Source organism: Ornithorhynchus anatinus, chromosome 2, assembly GCF_004115215.2.
Source record: "Ornithorhynchus anatinus isolate Pmale09 chromosome 2, mOrnAna1.pri.v4, whole genome shotgun sequence".
NCBI lineage: Eukaryota > Metazoa > Chordata > Mammalia > Monotremata > Ornithorhynchidae > Ornithorhynchus > Ornithorhynchus anatinus.
In genome coordinates this window covers 23,257,328-23,281,447 of record NC_041729.1, presented here as the reverse complement: position 1 = coordinate 23,281,447, position 24,120 = coordinate 23,257,328, and the positions used below count along the sequence as shown (strand labels likewise).

General features: G+C 41.1%; 1 protein-coding gene across 1 annotated transcript in view; it reads left to right on the top strand.

Moving 5' to 3' along the window:
• The window catches only part of SLC5A1 (solute carrier family 5 member 1), a 66,771-nt gene that overhangs the window by 31,507 nt on the left and 11,144 nt on the right, over window positions 1–24,120 (top strand). Inside the window, exons 6-11 of the mRNA XM_001505283.3 lie at window positions 6,996–7,101; window positions 7,884–7,964; window positions 10,752–10,972; window positions 12,319–12,454; window positions 13,732–13,839; window positions 21,913–22,063. Coding sequence (XP_001505333.2) covers window positions 6,996–7,101; window positions 7,884–7,964; window positions 10,752–10,972; window positions 12,319–12,454; window positions 13,732–13,839; window positions 21,913–22,063 — 803 coding nt within the window. The remainder of the gene's footprint in view (window positions 1–6,995; window positions 7,102–7,883; window positions 7,965–10,751; window positions 10,973–12,318; window positions 12,455–13,731; window positions 13,840–21,912; window positions 22,064–24,120) is intronic.

Sequence of the window (24,120 nt, the reverse complement as noted above, 5' to 3'; positions counted from 1 at the left end):
AATATGTTTGGTAAATGCTAGGGGAAAACTAATGAAAATTAGCAGAAGTCGTTTTGTTAATCTTAAATGAGAGAAGACACATACACATAGAAAAAGGCTAGACTTTCAAGAATCATTGAAATCATCCATGGTAACAGAGTGGCAATTTATAAAAAATATAAAAAGCAGTTCAATTTCCACAGTTGGTAGTTCCCCCAAGATCACCAACCTACCCAAATCCCGAAGTATTCAACTTTTTCACTATATTCAAACTGAATTAAAGACTCCAGGGTTGGCTCCATCATCCCTCTTCCTTTCCTAGGTGATGGTAGAAGAGTGGGAGAGGACTGGCTTTCAGATTTCACTGTCCCCTGGCCCATGAATTCTAGTATCAAAAAGATCCCAGACTAGATGGCTGCCTACTCCTTGTATACTTCTGTGTATATGTTGATGTATGCATATTTTTGTTTATGTTTAAGGCATAGGTAATATGCTCTCCAGATCGAAGTGAATTACCCAAATTAGGGTCGATTTATTCAGATTGAGGTAGAATTACCCATATTCAGCAATTCCTCACTCACCCAGTGAATTACTCAGATTAGGCAATTATTATCTCCATGATCATGATCATTATTTGAGTGTTGGTGGTAAATTTCCCTCAAACAGGGCCTAAAAGAGACTGAATTGTTCAGATCAAATCTATAAGCATTTTAGAGTAAAAACTCTAAGCAACTATAGATTGGGGTTTGCTGGGATTTGGAAGGAAGGGCTGTAAGTTTTTTCCTCTGTTAGTAGGCAACGCCCAGTTTCTATTCTATAGAAGGAAGAGCAGTGAGCCAGATGGCCCCAGGCCCACACACACTTGGAAGGTTTTCTTTGGAGGACTAAAGATAAACAATCTTGAATAATACCTTCCTTCTTTCATGGCATGACTTACTCGACGGCATAGCCCCTGCCCTTGTGAAGGTCAATTTCAATTTAGTGTTAGTTTAAGGTGACCAAATATCCCAAAATAGGTGGGATGGCCCCACTTTTAGAGATTCTTTCCCACAATCCAAAAAGCCTAAAATATCTTCCATCTCAAATCCTCTCCTCCACCTATCTTTCCTCTCACGACTGACAAAACCACCATACTCCCTGCCTCTGAAGCTGCAACCTTGGCATTAATCTTGACTCTTTGCCCCCTTTCATTTCAAATACAGTCTGTCACTAAGTCCTATAGGTTTTTCTTCCACAGCATTTCCCAGCTCCACCCTTTCCTCTCCACCTAAAAGGATACAACTGTGGTCCAGGTGCCTGTCCTATTCCTTCTAGATTACTGTTACTAGCCCCCTTGCTGGTCTCCCCGCCTCCGGTATATATGCTTCAGAATGCTGCTCAGATCATGTTTCTGAAATGTTCTGCACACATCTCTCCATTCTTCCAATATCTTCAGTAGTTACCTAGTCTTCTCTCCCAAAAACTCTTGACAGTCGGATTTAAGTGACTCCACCAGTCGTCTTCCCTTTTCCTTTCGTCTTCTAGTAAACCCTAGCTAGCACTCTCTGTTCATCCTAAACTCACCTTTTCTCCATTCTTTGTTACAGACTTTCTCACCTCTCATCCTTGACTCACATCCTTCCCCCTCTCTGGATTTCTCTCTTCCTTTGAATCCACCAGATCTCAATTCTCCCCATCTTCAAAGCCCTTTTGAAATCCCATTTCCTCTGGCAAGGGGAAATCTTCCTTCTTCCCAGGTTACATCCTCCCAAGTATCCTCTGGGGACTCTGGCACTATCTTAGTTCTTTTACACTAACAGCCTCTTGTACTTTTGTACATATTTTACATACTCTATTTCAACACTTCCTCTTCTCTGTGAATTACTGTCTGTCAGTCAATCAATCAGTTTTATTTATTGAGCGCTTACAATGTGCAGACTTTGGACTGAGTACTTGAAAGAGTGCAACAGAGTTGATAGACATGATCCTTGTCCACAAAGAATTTAAAATCTGTCTTTCCTTGAACTCAGTTTTTCCCCTTCTCCCTTGCTCTCTTCTCCCTTTCCCTTTCTCCCTCTTGCTTTTCTCATGTTCTCTTATCTTTTCCCCCATCCTCTTCCTTCTCCTTTCCTTGTCCCTTTTTCCTGCCTGACCTCTCTCTGTCCCCACTGTATTTTAAGTACAGTTTAAAGCCTCACCATGTCCTGCTTTGACTCTCAAAATCACTGGACATTTTATGCTAACTCTTGTCTGTGTCCCTGCTTTTTCTTTCTTCTCACCGAACTCGGAACTGGGCATGCCCAAGATTCTGAGCAAATTTTCAGAAGAAAGAAGAAAGTACCTAGGCATTAACTTTCTTTTGAAAATTCTGCATAGTCACCTTGAAAAGATGTGCAACATGAAGTGAGAATTTGGGATTTCAGCTTCCAAGTTTTAATCACTACACAGTTTACCCTTAAATCCACTGTACATTAGGGAAAGAAAAGCTACAGTTGGTGGAGGGGGAAAAGAGAGAGAGAGATGGTGAGTATAGGAAAGGACAGAGAGGTAGCAACCGAAAGGGAGGGAGGGTTTAGCAAGACTGTTGCTTTTTGGTTCAATTTGCTTTGTGAAGCATGTCTAATGAGCACACTGTAGGAGGGGAAACTGGGTTTTACCATTCTCCTCTGAAATCATCATATCTCCAGTCAAGTCCACAGTTCAAGCAAATGTGAGCTGTTTGCTGTAGTTGCCATGGGAGGCTAGTCTTTGCCCTATTGGCAGCGCTGAGTGATAATCATACAAATTAACCTAAAAGAGCTGCCCTTTCTCACTCTATGATAATCAATTCTTATCGTGGTTACTGATTAAGCTTCTCCTCACTAGGAACCCCCATCTTTCAGCACGTAGTACTCATATTTTGATTTCATCGAGGACCATTCACATTTTCAGCGAGCTAGTCTATGCGGTTTGCACAATGACGTGGACAGGCATGTTTTTCTGCATGTGCCATGCTACAGCGGAAGAAGGCAGTGGTAAACCACTTCCATATTTGTACCGAGAAAACTCTATGGATACATTACCAGAACGATTGCAGATGGAGGTGGGACATTCTGGGAGAGCTGTGTCCATGGCGTCGCTCTGGGTTGGAGACGACTCGACAGCCTAAGACAAGACAAGACCATGCTATGGTGTCTTTTTCTAAGGGTTCCAATATTCAGGAAACTGTGTGCCAAAGCCCTGTAAATCTATTAAGTATAGTAAGCATTTTTAAGGAACCTGCATAAGGACTTAATGTGCAGGCATAAACCTGTGGGCTTGGTATCTCTGGCTTAAATAAGTACTGTATATCTCAGACCAAAGTGAGGAGAGACTGCAAATCCAGGCACATAGATGGAATTTTCCAAGAACCATAACTAACAGCTCCAGAGAATCGAATCCACAACAGAGCTAGTCAATAGAGCATTAATGGGTAGGGTCACTGGGTATTACCTCTGATGAGTGCCTGTGTGCATGTGTGTGTGTGCATGGGTAATCCTATTTTATCCTGGAGAGGGTACAAATGAAGGGAAATGTAACAGTAAACAGATTAGATCGACGGTAAACAGAAATCAAAGTTATACAGAAAACAGATTTAGTTAGATTTTTGGCATGCTACTCTAATGTGAGGCCCTGCAGAGATTTTTGAGGAAATAATGCTACACTGTCTGTTCGGGAAATGAGTCTTTTTGGTTCCCTAGAGTAGAAGTATTAAACTGAAAAAAAAAGTAATATCATAGGATACTTTGGTATAAACACAAACTAGCACAAATCACTTGTAATATTTTTAAATCACTTGTATGTGATAACTGAATGTTACCATTTGTGATTCCAGTGACTATAATCATGACTCATTAATGCCTTACACTTTTATAACTATTCTTACGTCTAATTTTGGACTTGGGCAATACAAGCTTTCATTTATGAAAATGTTCAAAACACATTAATTCTCATTCCCTGAGAGAAGCTGAAAGAATGACATCCTACATTTTCAGATATGGAAACTGAGGCAAAGGAGACTGTCACCACTTTGCCTAAAGACCACAGTGGATCAGTCCAAGGGATGAGAATGGAATGAAAGAGCCCTGACTCCAAAGAAAGGGTCTATGTAGAAAACAACCTTGCTTCTTTGTTCATATCTGTTTTTATTTTTGAAGTGCCCATTCGGTACTAGGCTGGGCAAGCAACCTAGGAGAATATATTCTGTTATACCAAGATTCTTTCTGGATGTGGTTGTATTTTTGCTATTCTTTAAAAGTTCCCAAAGATTTGGGTTCTGATTTTTGCTCCTTACTTACTGGATGACCTTAGGCAAGTCCCTCAACTTCTTCCGGCTTCAGTTTCCCATATGTAAGATGGGGATAATAATAATAATGTTGGTATTTGTTAAGCGCTTACTTTGTGCAGAGCACTGTTCTAAGCGCTGGGGAAGACACAAGGGAATCAGGTTGTCCCATGTGGGGCTCATAGTCTTAATCCCCATTTTACAGATGAGGTAACTGAGGCACAGAGAAGTTAAGTGACTTGCCCAAAGTCACAGAGCTGACAAATGGCAGAGCTGGGATATTAATTCCTTTCCTATCTGACAGAGATACTAGAATAAATAAAGAACTGAGGGCTCTTTAGAAGACAGGTACTGTGTGCTCAACTACTGTCCCTACCTGATTTATATTAATGCCTGTCTCACCCCACAGACTGTCACAAGGAGCAAGGATAATAATAATGTTGGTATTTGTTAAGCGCTTACCATGTGCCGAGCACTGTTCTAAGCACTGGGGTAGATACAGGGTAGTCAGGTTGTCCCACGTGAGGCTCACAGTCTTCATCCCCATTTTACAGATGAGGGAACTGAGGTACAGAGAAGTGAAGTGACTTGCCCACAGTCACGCAGCTGACAAGTGGCAGAGCTGGATCATTTCTAACAACCCAACTGTATTGTTCTTTCCCCAAGCACTGAGTACAGTACTCTGCACCCAATACACATTCAATACATTCCACTGATAGATTGATATACATCTAAGGTACATATATACATCTACAAAATTTTTGTTTAAGTTTACCATAAAGTGCAATTAAATGCTTAAGTTCTGTGTTCGGTCTTCTCCTTTACAGCACAACTAAATGGACCAATCCCTACTATGGTCCGTAATTCACTGTCAGAACAATGTCCTTCAACTTGGCATAGTCCTGATTCAACCAAATGAAGTACCTATCATTTGGAGAAGCCACATAGACAAACATCTTAACAGATCTATTTCTTTCCTTCAATTTTGCTACTAAGAAGTTTTCAGTAGTTGATTGCTTGAAGATCATGCCAAAAACTTTGCAACTCGGGGGCCGTAGATATATCTATCTATCTAGAAAGGTTTGATTGAGTTTGGGGACTTCTAGACTAGGAGACACTTTTGGACTGAACAAACAAAAATGATAGCTCAGCTGATCCTGAAGTGGATTGAAGAATTGCCTGGCCATCTGGGATGCCATTTGGGGCAAGAAGTTGACTTTTTATTTTCAACACCATTTAATTAATAAACTAATTAATTCATCCTTATTTGAATTAAGAAGTAATTGAGTTGAGGGGCAATTCTGGAAAACACTGAAGACAAAAGGCCTAAATTATTTTACAAGTCTTAGTTATAACACGTAACTATGGCCAACTCCCACCGCTTTCAGTAGGGCCTAACCCAAGAATTCAAGGACATATTGATAAATGAGTGAAGAAGGAAGAATGAGTCCTTGGGCCTTCTAAATCATCTGATAGTTTCTTGGGTTTGGTGATTTGCAATGTCAGCTGGAGATAGTATGATGAAAAGATTATTTGAACTTCAGTCCAGTGATTCAATTACCTCCAGAGAAACTCTATGGAAAAGAGGCAGGATGATTTTGTACTATGACTGCACATTTTAAAGACAGTATAATAGGTCATTAATAGCAGGAGGGCTAAAACTCATAAATGCATTAAAATTTATGATGCAGCACTATTATAAAATCATTACAAATTACCCTCCAAAAAAGATAACGAATACTTCCCAGAAGTTGCCTGGTTTTTACCCTGTTAATTCTTGCCAATCAATCAATGGTATTTATTGAGCGCTTACTGTGTACAGAACACTGTATTAAGTGCTTGGGACAGTACAAGAGTTGGTAGACACATTCCCTGCCCACAAGGAGTTCATAGGAAGGAGTTTATAATCTATGTAATCTTGTTTACTAATCTACAAATCTGATTTTCCATAATGATTATCTCCCCATTTAAAAACATTCTACTGCATCCACTTAGTTGCCCGATACCCATCAAGATGATTTATGACTGCTGTTCTTGCGAAGATACTGATAAAAATGCTCATTGTGATGATTCAGAGGGATCTAAATTAGGGAGAGTCAGAAAGCAATGCTCTTTAACCCCACCATATTGCAGTCACAATCAAGTTTATGGAGAGATTTATTTTATTTCCTGATGCACTGCTAGACTCAGGATACTTGTTAGATACTAAATAGGTAGAATTAAAGTGAACTATTACATGAGCTGGAGAGAACAGAATCACTTCCAAGCCTTCACAAACCCTTTTCAGCATTATAGGAGATGGCTGGGGGCAGGGTGGAGGGGGGTGGGGAGGAATAAGAAAGATGGAGTGCAGATAAAGGCAACCCACAGGAAGATGGTGGAGGAAATGATGATAGAAGTTACTGATATCATTCTAGGTGTATGTCTACCTCCCCCAAACTGAAATTGATAGAGATGGAGAATAGTGCTGCTTAAAAGGAGTGCTTATCTCTGTTATGGATTAATGTTAGGAGACTGCTATGACATTGTTATGCTTGCATTGATTTTGAATTGCCTGTATAAGCAACCCTGTTTACTCCACATACTTATCACACAAACCTCTTCTCCATCCATCTGCCTTGCTCCACTCCTTGGTAGCTGTATCTTTTTCTGGAGAATGCAAGCTTTTGTTTTGCCAGTTTTGCCAGTTTTCCTATCTCAATCCCAGTGTTGACACTTTTTCCTCCTTTTATAGGCTGACATTTTCTCCGGAGCTATATTCATCAACCTGGCCCTGGGGTTGAACCTCTACCTGGCCATATTTATCTTACTGGGTATTACCGCCCTTTATACTATCACAGGTGAGTTTGGTCCTCCTGCAATCAATCAGTTGATTGATGGAATTTATTGAGCATTTACCGTGGGCAGACTACTTTATTAATCCCCTTCTGCAGGATTAGAATTTCTATTCTCTGCCCAGAAAATATTTCAGAGAAATGTATGATCATTTGGGGAACTTCAGGGGTCTAAATAGTTTCCTAAACATGGCTTCAAAATAACCTATGACATATTTTCACTGACTTCATATGTAAACATTTGGATTGGAGAACACAATATTAGATATTAGTCCATTAGGAAGAACATAAAGAAGAAAGTGGAGAATGGAGAAATGGGAGGCAGATGAAAAAAGCCTGGGATTGGGAGTCAGGTTACCTGGGCTCTAATCCAGTTCTGCCAGTGACCTGCTATATGGCCTTGGGCAAGTCACTTAATCTGCCTTAGCCTCAATTTCCCCATCTGTAAAATTGAGATAAAATACTGGCTTTTCCCACCTTTCCAGGGCATTGGAATATAGAAAGTGTTTAGTAAACAGTATTGTTATTCATTATTACCATTATGGAAAGCAGAAAATTTAAGCTGAGAAGTGGAAAAACACAGGAGAGATTTTAAAAGGGATGATGGTGAGAGAAAAGGAGGAGCGAGAGAATGATAAAAATTGGGGGTAGCTCCCGAGATTTATAGAAGTAAAATGATGAAGGGCAGAGGCAAGAGAAAGAAATGAAGAAAGCAAAAATACATAAAAATTGATTTTGCATTAACCTGCAGCAGAGAATTTACTGAGTATTTTCTTTTTACTTGTTAGGTGGCCTTGCTGCTGTGATTTATACTGATACCCTACAGACCTTCATCATGCTGGTAGGGTCTTTCATTCTCATGGGATTTGGTAAGTTACACCAAAGATGTTTGGGTGAAATGGGAGGTATTGCCTTTTAAGAAGGGGACTTTGGAGTTGGAATGGAGCTGATGGGGTCTAATGTTGAAAACACTGGGTCATAAACCAAGGGGCAGTATTTCATTCCATTTATCTCAAGCCAGTCTCTTAATGCCTTATTGTTTCACTTTCTCCATCTGCAAAATATAGGATAATAATATGACTTGGGGGCCATATGAAAGGGGATTATTTAAAAGGCTTTGAGATCTTTATTAAGAACCATAGAATATCAAAGTGTCATAATTTGTATTCAGATGGAACTGAATTTCAATAGAGGAATTATGCAGTATGAGGCAATAAGGAAATTTGTTCTAGGTGTGAAGTTTCATAGCATACTTTTTGGTGGGGGTAAATTGTGTTCTTTATATATATATAAATATATATATATATAAACATATATTATATATATACACATATATATAACCACCCATATACACACAAACACACACATATATATGTATATATATATATATAGAGAGAGAGAGAGAGAGACAAGCAGCTTGGCCTAGTTGAAAGAACATGGACCTTGGAGACAGAAGACCAGAGTTTTAATCCCTGCTCTGTTTTTTGTCTGCTTGACCTTGAGCAAGTCACTTTAACTTTTCTGTGACTCAGTTTCCTTATAGTAAAATGGGAATTAAATCCTACTCCCTCCTACCTAGACTGTGAGCCTCCTGCTGAACCGGGACTGTGTCCAACTTGATAACCTTATATCTACCCCAGTGATTAGAAGAGACCTTGGCATATAGTAAGTGTTTAACAAATGCCATAATATATACGGTCTTAGGTTCCTTGGAAAGTGCGTTATCTTTCAGATAATGAGGTTATTGGGTCATATTCTGAAACCGTAATTTACTATATGGTGTAGAATCTGAAAAATTAGAAGGAGGTTATATAGCAGGAATATATAGCTCTTAGATTCAGAGAATTTAGCCCAGCATGTAATCAATCAATCAAGTCCTATTGGAGGAGATGTAATTTTAGCAGGGCTTCAAAAATGGGGTCAGTGGTGGTCTGCTGTATATGAAAGGGGAGAGAATTCCAGGCCAGAGGGTGGAATGAAAGAGAAAAGATTGAGGTAAAGTACGTAGGTTCGAATTAGAGGAACAGTCTGTGGGCTGGGTTGTAGTGGGAGATGAGTGAGGCTAAGAAGGAGTGGGAGAACTGATTGAGTGCCTTAAATCCCGTGGTGAGGAGTTCCTGTTTGATGCAGAGATGGTTAGGGAACCATTGGACGTTTTTGAGAAGTGGGAAAATGTGTAGAACTTTTTTTAGAAAAATGATCGGGGCAGCAGAGTGAAGCGTGGACTGGAGTGGGGAGAAACTGGAAGCAGGGAGGTCAGCGAGGAGGCTGATGCAGTAGTTGAGGCAGGATGTAATAAGTGCTTGGACCAGCATGGTAGCAGTTTGGAAGAAGATGAAGGAGTGGATTCTAGAGATGTTGTTAAGGTAGAACTGACAGGATTTGGGGACTGACTGAATATGCAAGTTGAAAGAGAGAGCTGAATCGAGGCTGTGAGAGAGGGAGAAGGGTAGTGCTATCAAGAGTGATGGGAAAGTCTTGGGGAGGGCAGGGTTGGATGGGAAGATGAAGAGTTCTGTTTTGGACATGTTAAATTTGAGATGTCAGAAGGAGAGATGTCCTAAAAGTAGGAGGAACTGGGAGATCACAGAGAAGGAGAGAGGTTAGGGCTGGAGAGAGAGGTTTGGGAATCATCAGCATAGAATGGTAGTTGAAGCCATGGGAGCAAATGAGTTCTTCAAGAAAATGGGTGTAGATGGAGAATAGCAGGGGTTCCAGAACTGAGTCTTGAAAGACTCCCACAGTTAGGGGGTGAGAGGAAGAAAAGAGTCCACAAAAAAGACTGATAATGAGAAGCTGAAGAGATAGGAAGCGTACCAGTAGAGGATAGTATCAGTGAAGCCAAGGTTAGATAGTGTTTCCAGGAGAAGGGGATGGTCCACAGCGTCAAAGGCAGCTGAGAGGTCTAAGAGGATTAGGGTGGAGGAGAGGCCATTGAATATGGCACGAAAATCACTGGTGACTTTAGAGGAGACAGTTTCCATGGGCTGGGAAGGGGCGGAAGTCAGATTGCAGTATATCGAGGAGAAAATCGGAGGAGAGGAAGTGGAGGCAGCAGATGTAACCAACTCCTTGGAGGAGTTTTGAAACACTATGTAGGCAGGGACGGGGTTAGAACAGGAGGGTGCAATCGAGTCAAGGGAAGTTTTTTTTAGCATAGGGAATATTTGGAAGGAGTCAGTGGAGATAGAGGAGTTAAAGATGATGGTCAAGAGGGGGAAGAAGGGAGGGGCAAGTGTTTTAATAAGGTGCAAAGGATGATACTAAGAAATGGAATACTTGCATTGCAACTTGTGCTTTAGTTTTAATCATTCATTCATTCAATCGTATTTTTTGAGCATTTACGGTGTGTAGAGCACTGTACTAAATGCTTGAAAAGTACAATGCAGCAATAAAGAGAGACAATCCTTGCCCACAATGGGCTCACAGTCCTTTATTCTCATAGGGAATCTTCTTGGTGACCACCTCAGAGGGAGGTACCTTCTGCAGGCAGAGAAGCCACTTTAGAGGCTTCAGAATTTTCACTTATTGTAGGGGTTCATTCAAGCCTTTCCCCCCTCATCCTGATGATATTAGTTCCTCACGTATTTGTAAAGAGAGTTGAAGATTTCAGAACTTCAAAATGCTGACAAGTGGTATGTCATATTGTTTTTCAGCCTTCAATGAAGTGGGGGGCTATAACTCCTTCATGGAGCGATACATGAATGCCATTCCAACGAAAACCCAATACGGAAATAAAACAGTTGATCCAGTATGCTACACACCTCGGCAAGACTCTTTCCATATCTTCCGAGATCCCATCACTGGAGACCTTCCCTGGCCTGGCCTTATCTTTGGATTGAGTATTCTTGCACTGTGGTACTGGTGCACAGATCAGGTAATGTAATCTATCAATCGATCAATCAATTTACTGAACACTCACTGCATGCATAGCACTGTACTAAGCACTTGTGAGAGTAGAATACAGTAGAGTTAATAGACACATTCCCAGACTGTAACACTGTAGCTGGAACATTCATGAAATCCTGACAGCCTTAGTTAGAAGACAGAGTTTTAGACTTTACCAAATTTAATCTTTTTTTCCTCCTGAATCATGTTTTAAAAATTAAAGTAGGATCCAAGTAAAGTACAAAAACCAAACAAAGTATTTGTTAAGATTTTTCTTAACATTTTGATTGCCAATAAGGTTTACCTTAATTTAAAAATTCATTCCAAATTTGTCAAGGTCACGTAAATCGACTTAGTGCTTTCACATGATAAATCAACAATTTCTCCAATGATCAATACAACCAGTAAGTATTTTTGAATGTGATCTCTAGAGACTGATCAGAAATGAGTCATAAATATATATATATATATATATATATATATATATATATATTTTTTTTTTTGGTGGCTTTACTTTCCTTTCACTCTGCAAAAGCCTGGAGTTTTGGGTAGTTGGCAATCGTATTCAGCATTTCATTATATCTTGTATAAATGTCACCATTTTTCTCACTCCAATATTCAGCCCTCCCCATAAAACCAAGATTAGAATATTGTTAAATTTCGGAGGGATGTTGGAATTTAATTCTCCCAGTTAGGTAGTATATGCCAAGTGGAAGATGTGATGCTGAAAAGCATTTAATTTATATTGAGAGACGTGCCAGAAGGCCGCAAACCAGATGGGAGCAGTCTCACAAACGACAGGAATATGATGGGTATTCTTCCTAGTTATACCAGCCTGTTTTCAGCTGGTCTGTTACTTGCCCAGTATCGATACTGAACCAGATGCTTTTATATCCATTTTACATTTTTGGCCCCCAGACTCCTTCTGCCAGGATTCCAGCTCTGGATTTCCACAGCTCAAACAAGGAACTATAGTTCATAGGGATCTAGGTGAAGAATACAGTTGCCTTGGGGCAGTTGAGCTCCCCAGAAAAACACTCTCATTTCAGGCTGATTTTGGCTGAATCAGACAGGTATCAGGAAAAATGGTGACAGGATAACATCATCACATCACAGTGTGAGCCAGTTGTAACATGTGTGAAATCAGAGGCCTCTTATGGCCCAGTATCCCTGAGGATTTTCAGTGACCACCCTAGGCAGAAAATCAGAGAGAGGAAGGGGAACAAAGGTCCTGGATAATTCACAACCTGGATGATTACCCCAACACAATGGAGAGTTTACTGAATGTCTAACTCAGTGGAGGGTAATTTCACTCTCATCCTGTTTCGTTGGCAGGTGATTGTGCAGCGGTGCCTCTCAGCCAAGAATATGTCTCACGTGAAGGCCGGCTGCATCATGTGTGGGTACCTGAAGCTGCTTCCCATGTTCCTGATGGTCATGCCTGGGATGATCAGTCGGATTTTGTACACAGGTAATTGAGTTACCTGTCACTTTTTCTCTTTCCTTTGTACCCAGTCCTTATTTCCACCTGTTGACCTTTTCAACTCCCTCTCTTATTTCTATCTTGAGTCATAAAAAAGTATTTTTTGTCTCTTAATTCCTGGAACCCACAAAAAAAAGTAAAATGGAAAAAAGTACTGACACTCCATGGTTCTGTTACTTTTAGGAGAAAAGTCAGCTTCCTAAACACTGAGATCCTTTTCTCTGCCTACTTAGTCTTCTTGGTACAAGTATATCACTCCTGTTTTGAATTACTTTCCAGACCGTGGGAGTGAAGCAGTGAGCCAGATGGCTGCCCAAGATGGAATGAGCCAAGCCACTGTAGAAGAGGGCAAGCTAGAATCTTGCCTTTGGCAGGCTTTAGTCAGTCAGTGAATCAGTCATTCAGTCAATTGTATTTACTGAGTGCTTACTGTGTGCAGAACAATGTACTAAGCACTTGGGAGAGTATGATATAGCAATATAACAGACTTATTCCCTGCCCACAATGAGCTTACAGTCTAGAAGGGGAGACAGACATTAATATGAATAAATAAAATCACCCATATGTACCTAAGTGCTGCATCTGCCTGCTTTCTAGCCCACAATAAGGGACCAAGCATGCTAGTTATAGCTGTCTGCCTTGCTCCCCAAAATATGAAGCTTTGACCAAAGGTCCCAAATTTCCCAAAGCCCCCCTTTTCCTCTGATCCCCCTCCCTTCCATGTAACCTTGAGTCTCTCCCTTTGCTCTTCCCCCCAGCCACTCCTCAGCACTTATATATATAATTCTATTTATTTATATTAATGCCTGTTTACTTGTTTTGATGTCTGTCTTCCCCCTTCTAGACAGTAAACTTGATATGGGCAGGGTTTGCCTCTCTTTACTACTGAATTTTACTTTCCAAGCACTTAGTACAGTGTTCTGAATACAGTAAGCGCTCAATAAATATGATTGAATGAATGAATTAAATCTGTGAAAAGGGAGCTGATTATCTCCATAATGTTAGTTCCCTGAGATGCCCAGTGAGCACAAGGACTTGGATTGTAGATCTGTAATTCCTGCTGTGGTTCTTTACCTATTACCTGTTAATCAATCACATTTCCTGAGCACTTTCTACATGCAAAGCACTGTACTAAGAGCTTGGGATAGTATAGTATAACAAGAGTTGATAGACAAGTTCCCTGTCCACAGTGAGCTTACAGGCCTGTTGTTCCATTGGGAATTTTGGAATTGGTTTATTCACTAATATGAACTCTGTCTTCTCAGATAAAGTGGCCTGCGTTGTACCCTCAGAATGTAAGCAACACTGTGGCACTGAAGTTGGATGTACCAATATTGCTTACCCAACACTGGTGGTAGAGCTTATGCCCAATGGTAAGTGATTCTTGAATTTTTCTTCTTCTGGCTAGGAAAAGTGACTTTGGCTGTGTTTAAGGCTTGAAAATAGTCTTCCCAAAGATTTGGATAACCTTCAGCTTGAGCTGAATTGTATTAGGATAGGTCTTCTACAAAGGGCTGTCTTCTATGAAAGTATTAGGACAAGCCACACCAAGGGTGTGCATCAGTATTTTCCTTAAGAATGCCTTTTCTTTCTAGAAGAAAGACACCTGTGAAGGGATGGTCTGAAAAAGGAACCTAGTTTTTTTTGAATTCCTGGATTTCTGAACCTTAACCTACTTGGTTAATATTAACTTCATTTAAGTGAATTGGAAAGACAGATGGATCAGAAATGCTTCCTGATCTGAATATTGAGTGGAAAAAATTCCCTGACCATTGAACATGACCCCCCTATAAGTTTTACTTAAAGACCAGAACTCCACTCCTGGGCAAAATGCATTTTAGGAGTTATATAGATCTAGATAATTGACCAAAGGAAGGAAAAGGAAGGAAAATCAAAAAGGCAAACCAACTTTAATAATAATAATGATAACAATAAAAGTGCTTACTGTGTCTCAAGCTCTGGGGCAAATATAAGATAATCAGGGCTCACATGATGCTCACAGTCTAGGAGGGAGTACATGTATTGAATTCCCATTTTGCAGATGAAGGAAGAGAGGCACAGAGAAGTTACATGACTTGCCCAAGGTCACATAGCAGGTACTTGCTGGAGCCAGGATTAGAACCCAGATCTGTGCTCTTTCCAATAGGCCACACTGCTTCTTGAGTCAGTGACCTGACTTTAGGTGACTTTAAGTCAGTGACCTGAGGACTGTGTTAGATAATGCAATACCTCAGCATTTTGTTGCTTGTGGCACAGTTATGATTTCATTCTATCTGGCTTCTCAATCAGTCAGTGGTATTTATTAAGCACGTACTCTGTGCAGAGCACTGTTCTAAGTACTTGGGAGAGTGTAATATAATAGAGTTGGTACATACTATCTCTGCCCACAAGGAGCTTAGAGTTTAGAGGGAGGAACTTACTGTCTTGAGGGATAATCGACTGGGTAATCATGCTTCTTATTTAAGCACAGTTATCCAGTGCTTAACTGGTCAGTCAATTACTCGGTGCCCGGGAGTGGGATGGAGAAAGGGGAGGGCTCATTCAATTGTATTTCATTCAATCGTATTTATTAAGTGTTTACTGTGTGCAGAGCACTGTACTAATTTCTTGGGAAAGAGAATAGAGAAGCAGCGTGGCTTAGTGGAAAGAGCATGAACTTGGGAGTCAGGGGTCGTGGGTTCTAATCCCAGCTCCACCACTTATTAGCTGTGTGATTTGGGGCAAGTCTCTTAACTTTTCTGTGCCTCAGTTACCTCATTTGTAAAATGGGGATTAAGACTGTGAGCCCCACATGGGACAACTTGATAACCTTGTGATCTATCTCAGTACTTAGAACAGTGCTGGGCACATAGTAAGCACTTAACAAATACCATAATCATTATTATTACTACCAATAATAATAAAAAGTGACGATCCCTGCCCACAACGAGCTCAAAGTCGGTGACAGTGTTTGTGCTCCTCACTCACTAATGGGGTTAGCCCTTGCAAGTGCTTTTTTTTTTTTAAGGACTCTGCTGCCCAGCAATTTGTCAGCATATTCATGGAAATGACAGGGTAAAGTGCTGTCAATGGCAACACCCGCTCCCTCTCCCTTATCCATATCAATCAATCAGTCAACTGTATTTATGGGTGCTTACTGTGTGCAGAGCACTGTACTAAGAATTTGAGAAAATACAATACAATAGAGTTGGTAGCCACATTTCCCATATATGAGAGTCCTCTAGGGTACACTTGCAACATTTTCCACATCCTGGTCCAGGCTTTGTGGAAAGGTTAGCGATACAGCGCTCCAACAGAATACAAGAGTTGCTGTGAGCTGTAAAATGCAGACTCCCGCCCAGGATGATCCAAAGAGCTCAATGCAGGGTATTTGCTGAGAGTGAACAGATAGGTCTACATTAAAGCACTGGAGCTGAAAAACAGAAAGCTGCTGGTAGTGTAAACCAGATCAGTCAACAGCAAGAGTTAGTGTTCAGGACTGGAAGTTAAGACTTGGGGTTCTTTGCCATGGACTTGATATGTGACCTTGGGAAAGTCATTTGATATTTTCCTACTCCAAATGTAGAGAATATTTAACATACTTCACAGAGTTCGAATATGTGTTAATTAAATAGAGCAATTAAAGAACGCCACTTCTACACCTTGTTCTCCCAACTGAGGTCAAAGCAGATTCCCTCCACTTCATCCCTCACTGCCCGCTTGAAATCAGACTCAGAATTTCTCCCCAGGCAGCACCTATATTTGCACTGCTTCCTGCTTTAGCAATCGCTTTACAACTCCCCAGTATGCCTTTTGGAAGCCCAACTGGGAAAGGAAATTTTGCAGTTCAAGAGGAATGGGGGTTACTACAACGACAGCAGAATTTCTGGAAGCAGACCCTCAGCAGCCATAGGTAGAGCCTACAGCCAGCTGAATAAAAACCGTAACTAACTACCCAGCTAGTCCCAACTTATCCAGATCAAAAAAACCCCACAATCATACTCCCAAATGGAACTCTGTGTTCCCTTGTAACACAGCTCATATAAGAATGCCACATAACATTCTTGTGTTTTAAGAGGTGGGAGGAGAAGAATGTCTTTATCATCCCCAGAGAAGTGCTTATTTAGATGTACTTACATAGTGGATATAAAGTTAAGTTCAATCAATTAGTGGTATTTACTGAGTGCTTACGGTGCACTTGGGAGAGGATAAAGAAAGCAAGACATGTTCCCTAACCTCAAATAACTTATAACAGGGGAAAGCGAAAGCCAAAATTATTTACAAAGAATGGGAACAGGAGGACAAACAAGGATTCATTCATCCAGTCACATTTATTGAGTGCTTACTGTGTGCAGAGCACTGTACTAAGCACTTGGGAGAGTATAATAAAACAATAAACAGACACATTCTCTACCCACAATAAGCTTACAGTCTAGAAGGTAATAGATGCAATAGGAAGTAATACAAATATGTCAGGATGAATTAACTAGATAGAGATTTGAATAAAATATTTATATGTATTTAAAGGCTGAGAATTGGAATTAAATACATAAATGCTACGGGTGGCTTTGGTTGACAAAACAAAATTGTCAATTAATTGAGAAAGGTTTCATGGAAAAGGCAGGATTTTTGGAGATCTTCGTAGGCCTGTGGCCTGGTCAATTTATTTGGGGAGAGAGTTCCAAGAAATGGGGACAGGGAGGCCTGGAGAGAAAGAGCAAGGGATCTAAGACTGGAGTGTTGAGAACAAGGTAAAGTGTGGAGGTGAGCTTGGAAGAAGCGAAGAAATGGGGAATAGAGGATGAAGAGAGCCAACATGTAAAATGTGGAGAGCTAGTGGAGAAACCATTTGTGAGGAGCTTTTGCTTGCTGGGGAGGGAGATGGGTAACATTGAAGTTTTTGGAGGAAGGGAGAGCGATGGTGGGAGTGGATAGCTCAGGAAGGTGAGATCTGGGTAGCAGTATGAAGTGAGACTGGAGGCAGGAAGACCAGTGAAGAGGCTGATATCAATCGATCAATCAATCAAATGTATTATTATTACTACTAATAATTAGTAATAATAATGATGATTGTATCTGTTAAGCGCTTACTATGTTTCAAGCACTGTTCTAATGCTGGGGTAGATACAAGCTAATCAGGTTGGACACAGTCCCTGTCCCATATGGGGCTCACAGTCTTAATCCCCATTTTATAAATGAAGTAACTGAAGCACAGAGAAGTTAAGTGACTTACTCAAGGTCATACAACAGACAAGTAATGGAGCCAGAATTTTGAACCCAGGTCCTTTTGACTCCCAGGCCCATGCTTTGTCAACTAGGTGAGTGCTTACTGTGTGCAGAGCGCTGTACTAAGTGCTTGGGAGGATACAATATAACAGAGTTGGTAGACATGGTCCCTGTCCACAGAGAACTTACAGTCTAAATAATGCAAGCTCTGACTAGAGCTCGGACCAAGATAGCATCTATTTGGGTGGAGAGGAAGGGATAGGTCCAGGAAATGTTGAAGAAGAACTGGTAAGATTTTGCAGTTGATTGAATGTGGGAGCTGAAAGATTGTGAAGATTTGAGGATAACACCAGGGCTGTGGGTTTCTGGAACAGGGAGGATTTTGTTATTGACAGAGTGAGGAAAGTTAGGCAAAGGAATGGGTTAGTAGGGGAGATTAGAGGCTCACTTTTAGACATGCTGAGTTTGAGGTGAAGCAAGTGGAAATGAGGGAATGTAGACTAGAAGTGAGGTTAGGGCTGGAGAGGTAGATGTGGGTGTCCTCCTCATGGATGTGGTAGCTAAAATTATGCGAGCAGATGAACTCCCTGAGTGAGAGTGAATAAAGACTGAGAAGGGTAGAGGACCTCTAACAGAGCATAAGGGATGCTTGTAGTTAACAGATAAGAAGTGAAAGAGAACTCAATGAATGAGACTGAGGAGCAGTAATCCCTCTGTAGGATGTAGGAGGAGAACCAGGCAAGAACAGTGTCCACAAACCTAAAGTCATAAGTTGGTTTAAGGAGGAGAGAATGGTCCACAGGGCATAGAAAGGTCAAGGAGAATTCATTCAATAGTATTTATTGAGCGCTTACTATGTGCAGAGCACTGTACTAAGTGCTTGGAATGTACAAATCGGTAACAGATAGAGACAGTTCCTGCCCTTTGACGGGCTTACAGTCTAATCACGTAGAGCCCAACTGAGCTTGGTTAAAAGGAGGTCATTAGCAACCTTGGCCAGTGCTAACTCAGTGGAGTGAAGAACCCAGTTGTAGTGAGTCAAGGAGAGATTTGGTGGAGGAGAAGCTGTAGTTCAAGGAGTTTGGACAAGAATGGGAGCAGGGAGATAACAGTAATAATAATAATAATTATTATTATGGTATTTGTTAAGCCCTTACTATGTGCCAGGCACTGTACTAAGCGCTGGGGTGGATACAAGCCAATTGGGTTGGATAAAGCCACAAAGGGCTCACAGTCTTAATCCCCATTTTACAGATGAGGTCACTGAGGCCCAGAGAAGTTAAGTGGTAGTCTCTTATCTCTCAAGTTCATACCTCAGAATTTCTAAGACACCATTCTGCACAAGTCCTCAGAAACTTCAAATCCTTGTCCATTCCTCTCCAGACCAAGCAGACACTCTTGACCATAGGCTTTAAGCCACTAAATCATTTCTCTCCCTCCTACTTATTCTCTCTCTTCCACCAACTCACACATTTTGTTCCACTTAAGCTACTCCCACTCATTGTGTCCTTCCCTTACCTGTCCTGTTGTTGACCTCTTGCTCCATCCTTGTCCATTCCTCTCCAGACCAAGCAGACACTCTTGATCATAGGCTTTAAGCCACTGAATCATTTCTCTCCCTCCTACTTATTCTTTCTCTTCCACCAACTCACACATTTTGTTCCACTTAAGCTACTCCCACTCACTGTGTCCTTCCCTTACCTGTCCTGTTGTTGACCTCTTGCTCCAATCTTAAATCAGTGCTGTTTTCCTCTGCTTGGGACTTCCTCCCCTTTCATATCTGCCAGACTACTACTCTCCCCCAACTTCTAAGCCCTTCTGAAACCACATCTCTTAAAGAGGCCTTTCATAGTACAGTACTCTGCACATAGTAAGCGCTCAATAAATACTATTAAATGAATGAATATTATTTTCCCCACCTTCTGCCCTCCCTCCTGTCGCTTCAGCACTTCTGTAATCAATTTATGGTATTTACTCAGCACTTACTTTGCGCAGAGCACTGTACTTTTAGAGAAGCAGCATGGCTTAGGGGAAAGAGCCCGGGCTTGGGAGTCAGAGGATGTAGCTTCTAATCCTGGATCTGCCACTTATAAGCTGTGTGACCTTGGGCAAGCCACTTCACCTCTCTGTGCCTTAGTTACCTCATCTGTAAAATGGGGATTAAGACTGTGAGCCCCATGTGGGACAACCTGATTACCTTTATCTTCCCCAGTGCTTAGAACAGCGCTTGGCACATAGTAAGCGCTTAACAAATACCATTATTATTATTATTGTTACTAAACGCTTGGGAGAATACAGTATAACAAAGTTGGTAGACACATTCCTTGCCCACAAAGAACCTACAATCTAGAGGGGGAGAGGACAGTAATATAAGTAAATAAATAAATTCTGTACCACCTAACATTTGTGTATTCGTCCTTTCCCGACTCTGTACCATTTATGTCCATATTTTTATATTCTATTACTTCCTCCTGTCAATCAATCAATAATATTTATAATTTATTTTAGTGTCTCTCTTCCCAGCTAGATTGTAAACGCCTTGAGGACAGGTATCATGTCTACTAATTTTATTATACTAAGTACTAAGCACTCTCTCAAATGCTTAATAAAGTGCTTTGAACACAGTAGATAATAAATGCTTTTGATTGATTGATTAACTGTGGGATCCAGAGGGTTCGATCAGACTTGCGACTTTGGAGTTCATATCATGGTTATTGAACACAGATAGAGAATTGACACAATTAAAGAACCAGGACTTGGTTTCTAGGGGGAGGCAGTACAAATGTGTACAAAGAAGCAGCATGGTCTAGTGGAAAGAGCATGGGCCTGGGAGTCAGAGGACCTGGGTTCTAATCCTAACTCTGCCACATGCTTGCTGTGTGACTTTGGGCAAGTCACTTAACTTTTCTGTGCCTCAGTTACCTCATTTGTAAAATGGGGATTAAATCCTACTCCCTCCTTCTTAGACTGGGAGCCCCATGTGGGACAGGGACTGCGTCTAACCTGATTTACTTGTATCTACCCCAGCATTTAGAGCAGTGCCTGGCACATAGTAAGTGCTTAACAAGTACCATAGTAATAATGATAATAATTAATCCTTCTGGGGGCTGGCAGGGGAAGAAGGATGGGATGGAATGAATTTATCCATCCTCTGTGTCCAATTACAGTAGCTTAGATTTCTTTTGCTCTCAGGGCACTCATCCCCAAAATATGGCATGGTTTCAGATTGTTAAGGAAATTGTAGGGGTAGTGAAAGTTGTAGTAGAAGTAATAATAATAATAATAATGACAATAGTGGTATTTGCTAAGCATTTACCAAACACTGTACTAAGTGCTACAATAGATATATGATAATCAGATATAGTCTTTTTCCCACATGGGGCTTACAGTCTAAAAGGGAGGGAGAACAAGTATTTAATCCCCATTTTACAGATGAGGGTACTGAGGCACAGTGAAGTTAAATAGGTGACTTGTAGTAATAGTAATAGGAGTAGTAATAGTAGTATTTAGCGAGCGCTCCTTTGGACCAGTGCCCTGCACTAGATGTTTGGGCATACAGAATAAAGAAGTGATAAATTCCCTGCCCACAAGGAGTTTACCTTCTAATGCTGGAGACAAAAAAATACCTACAACTACAGTAGTCAAAATAAATAAATGTGTACCCAGGGAAAGAATGGGGAAAGCCAATGAAAATATCCCTAGGTGTGCATTACTTGTGAGTAGCTAAAGTATGGGCTGCTGGCCCTTTCCTTAACAGTAGGAGCTCAGCCAAAGACAGGCAACCTAGGCATTCTTTAAGAACACGAGTGCACTGGAGAATGTGGGAGGGATCACTGAGAAGCTTTTTCTCTCCTCCAAGCCTCAGAGCTGCCTAGCTAGTGTCTTCCCAAAGTGTATACACTCCCTGGAAAACAGCACTCACCTTCACCTGAATCTCTTGCATTAGAGACTTTTCAAGTGAACCCTGATTTGTAGAACTAAACACATTGTCCTGGTGTCAGGATGCAAAACCTGTTCATCACTTTTTGTCAATTGTATTTACTGAGCACTTATTGTGTGCAGAACACTGCTTGGGAGAGTATAATATAACAATAAACAGACACATCCCCTGCCCCCAACCACCTTACAATCTAGAGGGGGACAGGCTTAACTTTACTAGCATTTTGGTACAGCATCGAGAAAAGGTTTCTTGTACTTACTAGACAGAGTCATAATCTCACCAAGCTTTCTTTCTCTTCCAGGATTACGAGGTCTAATGTTGTCAGTGATGATGGCCTCTCTCATGAGCTCCCTGACCTCCATTTTCAACAGCGCCAGCACCCTGTTCACCATGGACATCTATACCAAACTGCGAAAAAAGGCTTCTGAGAAAGAGCTGATGATAGCAGGAAGGTAAAGGGATACTTGTCACTGTCCAATTCCTAGTAAAATAGAATCAACGTCAATTCTTAAATGATCACTGATATAATAGTTTTTAATCTTTGGAACAACAGTGACATCCAGTGGCTAATTATGTTGGTCCTTTTTTATGGCATTTGTTAAGCCCATTCATTCAATTGTATTTATTGAGTGCTTACTGTGTGCAGAGCACTGTACTAAGCGCTTGGAATGTACAGTATGTGCCAGGCAGTGTATTAAACGCAAAGGTAGATACAAGCTCATCAGGCTGGTCACAGGCCCTGTCCCACATAAGGCACACACTCCTAATTCCCACTTTACAGATGAGATAACTGAGGTCCAGAGAATTTAAGTCGCTTGCCTAAGGTCACACGGCAGACACAGCAGTCTTTTATTTGTGAGAAGCAGCATGAGCTAGTGGCAAGAGCACAGGCTTGGGAGTCAGCGGTCGTGGGTTCTAATCCCGGCTCCGCCACTAGTCTGCTGTGTGACCTTGGGCAAGTCATTTCACTTCCTCTGTGTCTCAGTTACCTCATCTGTAAAATGGGGATTGAGACTGTGAGCCCCACTTGGGACAACCTTATTATTATTATTATTATCAAAGCTGTATTTAGTTTCATGGAATTTAGAGACTAATTTTAGGAAGGTGAGCTTCGTTCAGATTTGAAACGTTTTCCATTTTGGAGTGGTCAGATTGTGTAATAGCAATAATATTCATTTCATTTAATTTCGATATTGACTACTGTTTCATTGGTTTTCCATCACTGACATATGTGTCTCCTTGGTTGCGGGTCTCACAGGTGCAGTCATAATAATAATAATGTTGGTATTTGTTAAGCGCTTACTATGTGCCGAGCACTGTTCTAAGCGCTGGGGTAGACACAGGAGAATCAGGATGTCCCACGTGGGGCTCACAGTCTTCATCCCCATTTTACAGATGAGGTAACTGAGGCACAGAGAAGTTAAGTGACTTGCCCGAAGTCACACAGCTGACAAGTGGCCGAGCTGGGACTCGAACTCATGACCTCTGACTCCAAAGCCCGTGCTCTTTCCACTGAGCTAAGCTGCTTCTCTGCGTTACTGATATTAATAATAATAGCATACGGGGTGGCCATTTCAAGAACGGGTTAAAAAGTGCACTGGGTCGATCTGGATTTGGATTTTGGGGTGCATGTATGTGTAGAGAAGCTTTGGATTGGAGGTATAAAGAGCTGCAGGGGAGAGAAGGTGAGCAGGGATGGTGGAATGAGGAAGGAGCAGGAGAGGGCAGGGCAAATAGAGAAAAATGAATACAAAAGCTGGCCTGTGTAACCGGTAGGACCATTATTTAAATTACAAATAATGTAATTCTACCTGCCAGCACATGAAATTCTCCCACTTATCTGCATGGAACCCTCAGATTATTTTAATGCAAATCCCACTGCCACATCCCTAGACACAGTAATAATAGCAATAATAATGATAATAACAATAGTGGTATTTTTTAAGTGCTTACTATATGTCAAGCACTGTGCTAAATTCTGGGGTAGATACAGGACCAATCAGATCAGACACAGTCCCTGGCCTGCATCGGGCTCACAGTCTAAGGTTGTGGAGGGAACAGATGAGGAAACTGAAGCAAGTTCAGTGACTTGCTCAAGTTTTCATGCAGCCAAGTTTCAGAACCAGATTAGATTTTGATTCCTGCCTCCCAGTTGTCGGCTCTTTCTATTAGGCTTCTCATGTACTAACGCTGACATATATTAATGCTGATCTTCAGCTTCCATTCTGTTGATACATTAGTGTTACATGCAATTTTCAATAACCTAGAAAGGATGAGTAGCATATTTTAATTTGAGGATTTGGGCGTTCTATATTAAATTAATTGACATAAAAATGATCTTGAAGAGAACAAATTTTAAAATCCTGCTCATTTTTGAGCCAGCAGCAAGGTCTAGCGGAACAAACACGGAGTTGGGAGTCAGAGGACCCAGTTCTAATCCCAGATCTGCCATTTGCCTGAGTGATTGATGGCATCTGAAGCTCCTATACAAAGGGACAAAGAAACACAT